The sequence below is a fragment of the Canis lupus genome, chromosome 24 (genome assembly GCF_003254725.2).
Source record: "Canis lupus dingo isolate Sandy chromosome 24, ASM325472v2, whole genome shotgun sequence".
NCBI classification, from domain to species: domain Eukaryota; kingdom Metazoa; phylum Chordata; class Mammalia; order Carnivora; family Canidae; genus Canis; species Canis lupus.
This window is the reverse complement of record NC_064266.1, coordinates 17,679,815-17,689,498: the sequence shown is the minus strand read 5'-3', so window position 1 is coordinate 17,689,498 and position 9,684 is coordinate 17,679,815. Positions and strand designations below refer to the sequence as shown.

At 49.9% G+C, this 9,684-nt stretch overlaps 1 protein-coding gene across 6 annotated transcripts; it reads left to right on the top strand.

Annotated features, from left to right (window-relative positions):
* The first annotated feature begins 1,517 nt into the window (after window positions 1–1,517).
* AP5S1 (adaptor related protein complex 5 subunit sigma 1) lies at window positions 1,518–7,829 on the top strand. Of its 6 annotated transcripts, none has more exons than XM_049100723.1 (4): window positions 1,518–1,644; window positions 2,088–2,287; window positions 2,726–2,917; window positions 4,575–7,829. In XM_049100723.1, the coding sequence occupies exons 3-4, from the start codon at window positions 2,742–2,744 to the stop codon at window positions 4,999–5,001; spliced, it is 603 nt and encodes a 200-aa protein (XP_048956680.1). In that variant the 5' UTR covers window positions 1,518–1,644; window positions 2,088–2,287; window positions 2,726–2,741; the 3' UTR covers window positions 5,002–7,829. The 6 variants fall into 6 exon arrangements, with proteins under 6 accessions (XP_048956680.1, XP_048956681.1, XP_048956682.1 ...); XM_049100724.1 differs by having other exon boundaries at window positions 1,550–1,654; XM_049100725.1 differs by lacking the exon at window positions 1,518–1,644 and adding an exon at window positions 1,653–1,729.
* Window positions 7,830–9,684: the final 1,855 nt, after the last annotated feature.

Sequence of the window (9,684 nt, the reverse complement as noted above, 5' to 3'; positions counted from 1 at the left end):
TCACATCCTATGGCCAGAGGGGCCCAGAGTACATGCCCTGCCCTCGGAGGGTCCTTGCCTGAGCTGCCCTGCCCTTCATTTCTTCAGTCACCAAGGAGTGTGTTCTTGTTGGCTCCAGGTCTGTTTTATACATGGCCCTGGGGAGGGAGGATGAGTGCTGCAGCCTGGGCAGGCCCACATCACCACCACAGGCAGACCCACAATGCAAAGGGGGCAACTGAATGCTAATGGGCAGTCCAGGGAAGAAGGTTTCCCCTAAGTTTTGGTCTGAGCGCATTTTGAAGGGCAAAAAAAGGGGAAGAAAGGGCATTCCAGGCTGAGAGAACAGCCAGTGTGGAGGCTCTGAGGCAAACAAAGAACATGGGTGTCTTGAGTGGTTCACATGCCAACAGGTGAGCGTATACATGCACGTGTGGGGCTGCTCAGGGAGGCAGTGAGGCTCAGGACAGTTCTTGCAGGGCCCCACATCCCTCTAGGAGGAGCCTCTAGTTGCAGCTTTACCCCACTGCTTGGCTCTGGGGGCTGGTGCCTGGCAGTACCCCTTTCACTTTGAAATAAGTCTCTTCGGGCAGCCCGGGTGGCTCAGCGGTTTAGCGCCGCCTGCAGCCCAGGGGCGTGATCCTGGAGTGCCGGGATCGAGTCCCACGTCGGGCTCCCTGCAGGGAGCCTGCTTCTCCCTCTGCCGGTGTCTCTGCCTCTCTCTCTGTGTCTCCCTCATGAATAAATAAAATCTCAAAAAAAAAAAAAAAAAAGGGAGGAAGTCTCTTCACTATACTCTGATAGCCTCCCTCAAGGCGGTGTCACCTTGCGAGAAGTGGGAATATGAAGGTTAGAACTGGTCAGCCTGAAAACCCTGTGGGGCTTCACTGGGGCCCAGCGGAGTGACCTACCTGCCAGGGGCACGCAGCTGCTGACAGGGTGGGGACGAATTTGAATCATTCTACTCCAGCCCGAACGCTGGTCTTAATCCGCTGCAGGAGTCCACAACCCCAAGCTCCCCCACCCCTGCCTAAACAAGCACCTTTCACCTAAAAAAAATAACAATTTCCCCCAAAAAAGCCCAGGAATCTGCATTTTAAGAGGCACCCCAGCGACTCGCACGCACACTGCCCGGTTCGAGAAACGGCCACTTTCAGGCCCCACGAGCCCCACGAGCAGGGCCCGCGGTGGCCCGAAACCCGCCCGCGACGACGCGGCCGCTCGGCGATCTCCGGAAGGTTCAGACGCCGAGCAGCTGCGCCCCCTCGCGGTCGCCAGGGGCAGTGGCCTGGGGCTTGGCTGGTCCAGGGCTCCGAGCGGGAACCCCCACACCCGCTCCGGGAATAACCGGCGTGGGCCCCTCTGGGAGTTCGAAGCAGGCATCTCTGGTGGGAGGGCCAAAGCCTTCCGCGCCGGAGGTCGCGATATCAGAACGCCACCCCTCCCCACTCCCCGACACAGAGCACCCGACGTGGGGGGGGGGCGGGGGGGGGCGCGGGGGGAGCCCCGCCCCGCCCGCCCCGCCCCGCCCCGCCCCGCCCCGCCCGCCGACCCTACGCGCGTCACCGGGCGCGCGCCCGCGACCGCTGTGCGCAGGCGCCTAGGAGCCGCCATTGCACTCCAGCTGCCAAGTGGAGCGGCCTGTTAGCGGAAGTCCTCGGGCAGGTAAGGAAGGGTGAGTACGACGCCTGGAGGACAGCGGCCCCGGGGCTGAAGGGACAGCACTCTCGGGGCAGGGTGCCTCGCTTAGGTGTGTTTGACTGGAGCAAGGAACTACAATCCCCCAAATGCACTGCAGCTGCAGGCTTGCGCGAGGCAGTGACGTGAAGGTTTTGGTCGCTATCATGTCTATGTGGGGGGGGAGGGGACACAGTGGCGAGGGTTGATGACGCGCTCTTCGTGAGGCTGGAGGGCCACCAGAAGGCTGCGCCAGGTCGGCTGGCAGCCGTTCTCAAAGCGCCTTCGCGAACCTTCCTGCTTGACCAATTTAAGCTGATGATCTACTTACCCTGCAGTATTTAGAGGTTACTTCAGTGTGTATTTTTTCTTTTTCTTTTTCTTTTCTTCTTTTCTTTCTTTTCTTTCTTGATTTTATTTATTCATGACAGAGGGAGAGGCAGAGACACAGGCAGAGGGAGAAGCAGGCTCCATGCAGGGAGCCCGACGCGGGACTCGATCCCCGGCCTCCAGGATCACACCCTGGGCTGAAGGCGGCGCTAAACCGCTGAGCCACCGCCACCGGGGCTGCCCCAGTGTGTATTTTCTAAAAACAAGGACATTGTCCTATATTCAGGATATTCAGGATCAGGTAACATCGATTAAGACTATAACCTAAAATGTATATTGTCCTAATAATGCCTATGTTGAAACTACCCTTTTTTTGGCCAGGGACCCCATCACACCCTGCGTTCAGCTGCCCTGTCTCCTTAGTGTCCAGTGCTCTGGAGCAGCAACCCAGGATCCCTGGACTCTTGTGACTTTGACACTCTTAAAGATTCCTGGCCATTTGTTTTGTAGAACCCGGTTTGGGGTTGCCTGAAATTTCTTCACTATTTGACTTATGGACAGAAGTCCTGCTGATCAGATGCCATTATTCAGAGGCAGGGAGTACATCCTGGGTGGCGGAGGAGAACCAGTGACCAACCAGCCACAGCAGCCCCCAGATATACTCCCAGACCTGTTTTATGGTTGCCTACCCTGCTGGGCTTTCACACTTACCTCACCAAGGTCTCTGGCTTCCCTCTAGTGTCCACCCTGGAGCCATGGTCTACGCCTTCCTCATCCACACCTTGCGGGCTCCACAGGCCCAGGACATGGGCCTTTGCCGAGTGCTCTACTCCTGTGTCTTTGGTGCTGAGAATTCACCCGATGACCCACGACCACATGGTGCTGAGAGGGACAGGCTCCTCCGAAAGGAGCAGATTTTGGCTGTGGCCAGGTAACACGCAGGCCTTCACTGAATGCATGCCTGATTGTAATGGGTTTGGGAGGGGGAGTGCGTGGGAGGGTTGAGGAGGCACAGAGAATCAGACTAAGAGGCAGAGAGAAAATCTGAGTAGTGTTTCCACGAGTTGTCCCTCATTTACAAGTATTTGTGAAATGCTGCTGTCATTATAATGACTCTTACAGCTAGCATTTATCAAGCTTGTACATATGTGTTAAGTGTTTATGTTCTGAGCATTTCATGTATATGAACTCATTAATTCTTATAACAATCTATTGAGATAAATCGAGTTATTATCCCTGCTTTACAGACGAATAAACTGAAGTACAGGGATTTAACCAGCCCAAGGTTATGCAACTAGAACATGGCAGACTGGAATTTGAGTGTAGGCAGGCAAACCTTGGAACAGATTAAACATGCTTTGTGGGATCCCTGGGTGGCACAGTGGTTTGGCGCCTGCCTTTGGCCCAGGGCGCGATCCTGGAGACCCGGGATCGAATCCCACATCGGGCTTCCGGTGCATGGAGCCTGCTTCTCCCTCTGCCTGTGTCTCTGCCTCTCTCTCTTTCTCTCTCTGTGACTATCATAAATAAATAAAAATTTTAAAAAATTAAAAAAAAATAAACATGCTTTGCAGTGCAGGATTTCTCAGGGCTTTTAGTATATGTGCAGGCTTTATGAACTCCTAAGGAGGAGAGAGAATGTGATACATAGGGACTCTGAGCCCAGAGCCTCCTGAAAGCCTGGGATCCACAGAGAACAGTGTGGAAAACACTGTTCCAAATGTGGTGGCTGACCTTGGACCTTCCCCTCACAGAGCCAGATGGAGCCAGTAAGTGCCAGAATCTCTTTGCCTCTCTGCATTCTGTGTGGGGTGGAGAGATTAACATTCTGGGGCAGCCCTTTTGCCACCCCTTTTTTCCTCTGGGCCTTCCCCGCCCCTGCCTGGCACAGAAAACCAAAGGTCTTTAAAACCAGCCTGTGCATGGCCCAAATTAGAAGGTGATTCAGGAGGGATCAGACTGTGATTACAAAATCCTAAATGGCCAAGTGGAAGGTCTTTCTTTTTTGTTTGGAGAGGGTTGCAGGATGGGACAGGGTGGAGAGGCCCAGTTGAGTGTGGCTTTTACTTCTTGTGGCTTGCTTTTCTTTATGTTAAGGAGGCCTCTGTGAAATTGGTGGGGGCAGGATCTTTTTCTTCTGGTGCCCTTTCCTGGCCCAAGGGGCTATGTTCAAAACCTGCCTTCTCTCTCTCTCTCTCTTTTTTTTTAAAGATTTTATTTATTCATGAAAGACACAGAGAGGCAGAGACACAGGCAGAGGGAGAAGCAGGCTCCTTGCAAGGATCGATGTGGAACTTGATTCCAGATCCTGGGATCATGCCCTGAGCCAAAGGCAGATGCTCAACTGCTGAGCCACCCAGGGGTCCCAGACCCCTTATCTTGAACACATGGAATGAAATGATTCAAGGCCTGGAGGCAGGAGCCTGGATTCCTGTCATGGTTCATGCTTCCTGCTTTGTGGTACTAAGCAGGTCATTTAGTTTCTCTAGGACTCAGTTTCTGCATCTGAGATGTGGAGTTAATAGCAACTCTCAATTCTCAGGGTGGCTGTGAGGATGACAGAAGTCTGACCCACTCACTCTCTGCAGGCAGGTGGAATCGATGTGCCGGCTGCAGCAGCAGGCATCTGGCCGGACCCCCATGGACCTGCAGCCTCAGTCTTCAGATGAGCCAGTGCCCTTGCATGAGGCCCCAGTTGGGGCCTTCCGTCTGGCAGCAGGGGACCCTTTCCAGGAGGTGCGGACAGTGGTGTGGCTGGGTGTGCTCTCATTAGGCTTCGCCTTGGTGCTAGATCCCCATGAGAACCTACTGCTGGCTGAGGGCACACTCCGGCTCCTGGTACGCCTCCTCCTCGACCACCTTCGGCTGCTGACCCCAAGCGCCAACCTCCTGCTTCGGGCAGATCGCATTGAGGGCATCCTTGCCCGCTTCCTGCCCCATGGTCAACTGCTCTTCCTCAATGACCAGTTTGTCCAGGGTCTGGAGAAGGAATTCAGTGCTGCATGGCCCCGCTGACTCCTCACTGGGATGGGACTTCTGAAGGGGCAAGGAGGGAGGACAGGGATGGATGGACACACAGCCAGGTGAAGCTTGGCATTGGCCTCCTTCCCAGCCTGCTCCCAGCTCTCGTGTGGTACCACACCCAGGACAGGTGGATGGCTCAAGTTGGCAGAGAGGAGGGGGGGTGGGCAAGGGGTGGTGGGGAGGAATCCCAGAACATCCTGTCCCTGGAGTTGCCATCTGACTCATTCAGACTGCTGCAGTGGGCCAGCCCCACCTGTCCTTGACCCCAGTTTCTCCCATCTCCAGCAGCCAGCCCCCAAAACAGTCCACCAGTTGCTAGTGTTGGAGCATGAGGAGTGGAACTCAGCCCACTTTCTCTTCCAAATCCACAGTTGTTGCAGTGCAAAAGGAATCAGAGACTCCCAGGGTGGGGGAGCTGGCTGCTGCCTTTACACCCACTTAGGCAGCATTATCAAAGATTTTGTCAGTGAGGGCCTGCTTGGTGTCCAGCCCCATCACAGTTCACAAATGTGTCATTCATTCAGCAGGGGGATTCTTTTTTTTTTTTTTTTTTTTTAAGATTTTATTTATTCATGAGAGAGACAGAGAGAGGCAGAGACACAGGCAGAGGGAGAAGCAGGCCCCACTCAGGGAGCCCGATGTGGGACTCGATCCCGGGTCCCCAGGATCACGCCCTGGGCTGAAGGTGGTGCTAAACTGCTGGGCCACTGGGGCTGCCCCAGCAGGGAGATTCTGTAACTCATTTTGGGCCCAGCCCTTGCCAACCAGGCAGCCTTGAGATAATCATAGGTTTCCCTCGTCTTCAGGGAGAGAAGGTACCATCAGGTGGGTGCAAGAGATCTGGCCAGGGTGAGGTTCTTTCTTATTTTGAAGTAAAAGCACCAATTGTGTGATTTCACTCTCTATTTATTTAAGTTTGGCTAATGCATATTTGCTTCAATGAGTACTTGCCTCTTTGTATGGCTCTGAGTTGGATATCTGAGCCTTTATGGTCAGAGATGCCCTCCAAGAAGCGGAGACCTCTTGTGCCTCACATCACTCTTGTCTCCTGTGCCTCCTTTGGGTAGCAGTACTTGTTTTCTCTACCAAAATGTGGTGGGTTGGCATGGATCTCTGAGAAGCAGAGCCTGAGGTAAGGATTAAATACAAGTGGTTTACATGGGAGGTGATCCCAGGAAGCACTGGAAGGGGAGGCAGCCCATACAAGTATCAAGGATACTTGGATTATCAAGGATAGGTAGGGAGCTTTGTACCTCTAGGGACCTGTAATACAATAGTCGGCTCTAAATGAACATTGGAGGGGTGAGGGGCTGTGGATGTTTGTCTGCCATTCCCTTCAGTCAGTGGTTGTGAGTTGGTCCTAGGGCAAATTCCCTGGCTCTTTCTGCCTCCAGAAAAAGGCAGTGTGGAGCTGGGCCTCGCTGCACAGTGGTCGAACCCAAAGGGATGTGCATGGGGCACCAAACTCCTATTAAAAGTCATTAATCAGCAGCTCCTAGTGGTGGTTTAAAATTATTCCATTGGAAAAAACCTCCATCAACATCAGTTTTCATGATCTGAATGTTACCTGTGAAGCATGGCTTTCTTGGATAGGAAAAACTAGCCTCCTTAGGTGGTCATGGTTTAGGTTTGTGCCCCATCATGCTTCCCAAGTATCAGGTGCCATTTGGCACCCAAAAAGGACCCATTCACACCCACTCAGGAGGCAGCACCTATGATCGAGGTTTTGCTTTCTCGAGTCTGCAGCCAACACCATCAGCCATGCTGTGTTTTACACCATCACCATTGGGACAAGGCTACCTTCTCCATCAAAGGGTGCCACAAATCACCCTCTGACTTTGAAGACCTAAAGGGACCTTACTCTGTGTGTGGCAAGTCGTGCCACTGGAAATGTTCCACAGATCCTAGTGGGACACCAGTGCTCTATACAGTTGGCTCTCTTGGGCTACCCTTTCCTTCATTCCAGGTTAGTGGTCCTGGTGGGGTGCCCATGTTCTCACAAGAACAGGCTCCTCTGGTTTTGTTTGAAGGGCTCAAGCTTGTCTGGTCTGAAACCTTTCTGCCAATTTTTCTTTTCTTTTTAAAGATTATTTATTCATGAGAGACACAGAGAGAGAACAGACACAGGCAGAGGGAGAAGCAGGCTCCATGCAGGGACCCCGATGTGGAACTCGATCCCAGGACTTTGGGATCATGCCCTGGGCTGAAGGCAGACACTCAACTGCTGAGCCACCCAGGTGCCCCCCTATAGTGGTAAGTCTTAAAGGCAGGTAGTATCAGTCCTCTTTGTTCTTCAATAATGAGTTGGCTATTCTGGATCTTTTGCCTCTACGTATATACTTTAGAATCAGTTTGTCACATCCACAAAACATCTTGTTGGGAATTTGATTGGGATCACATTAAATCTGTAGACCAAATATATCAAGTTGGGAAGAACTGACATTTTGACAATTTTGAGTCTTCTGATCCGTGAACGGGGAATAATATCTCTCCACTTATTTTTTTTCTCCTTTGATTTCTTTCATCAGGGTTTTGTGGTTTTCTTCATATAAATCTTATGCATATTTTGTTATATTTATACTTAAATTTCATTTTGGGGGTGTTAATGGTAGCTGTGTAAATGACAATATATTTTCAATTCTATTTGTTCATTTTTGATATAGAGGAAAGTGACCTTTAAATATTAATTTTATATCCTGCAACCTTGCTATGATAATTTATTCATCCAACAGTTTTTCTTCTGAATCTTTCGTATTTTCTACATGGGCAATCGTGTCATCTGTGAACAAATAAAGTTTTATTTCTTCCTTTCCAGTGTATTTAGCTTTTATTTCCTTTTCTTATTGAATTAGTAGCACTTTCAGTGCAGTGTTGAAAAGGAGGGGTGAGATGGGACCTCCTTTTCTTGTTCCTGATCTTAGTGGGGAAGCTTCTAGTCTCTTGCTATTGACTGATGTTGACTGCAGATTTTTGTAGATAGTCTGTATTAAGTCGAGGAAGTTCTCTTCTATCCCTAGTTTGCTGAGTTTTTACCATGAATAGGTGTTGGATTTTGTCAAATGTCTTTTCTGCATCTACTTTTATGATCATATGATTTTTCTTCTTTAGTCTGTTGATATAATGGATTACATTAACTTTTTCAAATGTTGAACCAGCCTTGCATACCTGGGATAGACCATATTTCGTCAGTTATAGTGTATAATTCTTTTTATACATTGTTGGATTTTATTGCTAATATTTGTTGAGGACTTTTACATCTATGTTCATGACCGATATTGGTCTGTAACTTTCTTATATCATCTGGTTTTTGTATTGGTGTGATACTTGCCTCATAGAATGAGTTAGGAAATATTCCCTCTGCTTCTGTCTTCTGGAAGAGATTTTAGAGAAACAGTATATCTTCTTCCTTAAATATTTGGTAGAATTACCAGAGAACCCACCTGGGCCAGCCTTGACTTTTTAAACTGTTATATTTTATTTTGAAGATTTTATTTATTTGAGATAGAAAAAGAACACAAAGCAGGGGGAGGGAGAGGGAGAAGCAGACAGCCCCTCTGAGCAGGGAGGATTGAACTCCCTGACCTGGAGTTCAATCCCGGGACCCTGGGATCATGACCTGAGCTAAAGGCAGACACTTAACTGACTGAAGTGCACAGGTGCCCCGTTTATTATTTTATCTTGTTTATTTTATTTTTTAAAGATTTTTATTTATCCATTCATGACAGACATAGAGAGAGAGAGGCAGAGACACAGGCAGAGGGAGAAGCAGGCTCCATGTAGGGAGCCCGACGTGGGACTCGATCCCGGGACTCCAGGATCGTGCCCCAGGCCAAAGGCAGGCGCTAAACCACTGAGCCACCCAAGGATCCCCTATTATTTTATTTTTTAATTAAATTTTATTTTTCAAACAGGTAACATGGTTTAGAAATCAAAATGATAGGGATGCCTGGGTGGCTCAGTAGTTGAGTGTCAGCCTTTGGCTCAGGGTGTGATCCCAGATCCTGGGATTGAGTCCCACATTCGGCTTTCTGCAGGGAACCTGCTTCTCCCCCTGCCTATGTCTCTGATTCACTCTGTGTGTCTCTTATGAACAAATAAATGAATAAATAAATCCTTAAAAAAATTAAAATGATAAAGTTTTTGTTTTTGTTTTTTTTTAAGATTTTATTTATTTATTCATGAGAGACACACAGAGAGAGAGAGAGGCAGAGACACAGGCAGAGGGAGAAGCAGGCTCCATGCAGGGAGCCTGACGTGGGACTCGATCCCGGGTCTCCAGGATCACACCCTGGGCTGAAGGCGGCGCTAAACCGCTGAGCCACCCGGGCTGCCCAAAATGATAAAGTTTTTATTGAAAAAACTTGCTCCCACCTCTGTCCCCATTCACTGTGTTCCTCCCACTGCCTCAAGGATAATAGCTTTCTAGGTTTTCTACATATCTCTTTACACAAATATAAACAAATGTGAACTTGTATTCTTTTTTTAAGATTTTATTTATTTATCTATTTACTTGAGAGAGGGCACAGAGGGAGAGTGAGAAGGAGAAGCAGACTCCTTGCTGAGCAGAGAGACCAATTTGGGGCTCAATCCCAGGACCCTGAGATCATCACCTGAGCTGAAGGCAGACACTGAGCCAGCTGAGCCACCCAGGCGCCCTAAGAACCCGATTCTTGA

What these genes read in the sequence shown, in the direction of transcription:
- AP5S1 (XM_049100723.1), top strand. Translation starts at nt 2,742, where the DNA reads ATGGTCTACGCCTTCCTCATCCACACCTTGCGGGCTCCACAGGCCCAG. An exon ending in CAGATTTTGGCTGTGGCCAG is followed by an intron (nt 2,918 to 4,574) that starts GTAACACGCAGG and finishes CACTCTCTGCAG; the next exon opens with GCAGGTGGAATCGATGTGCC.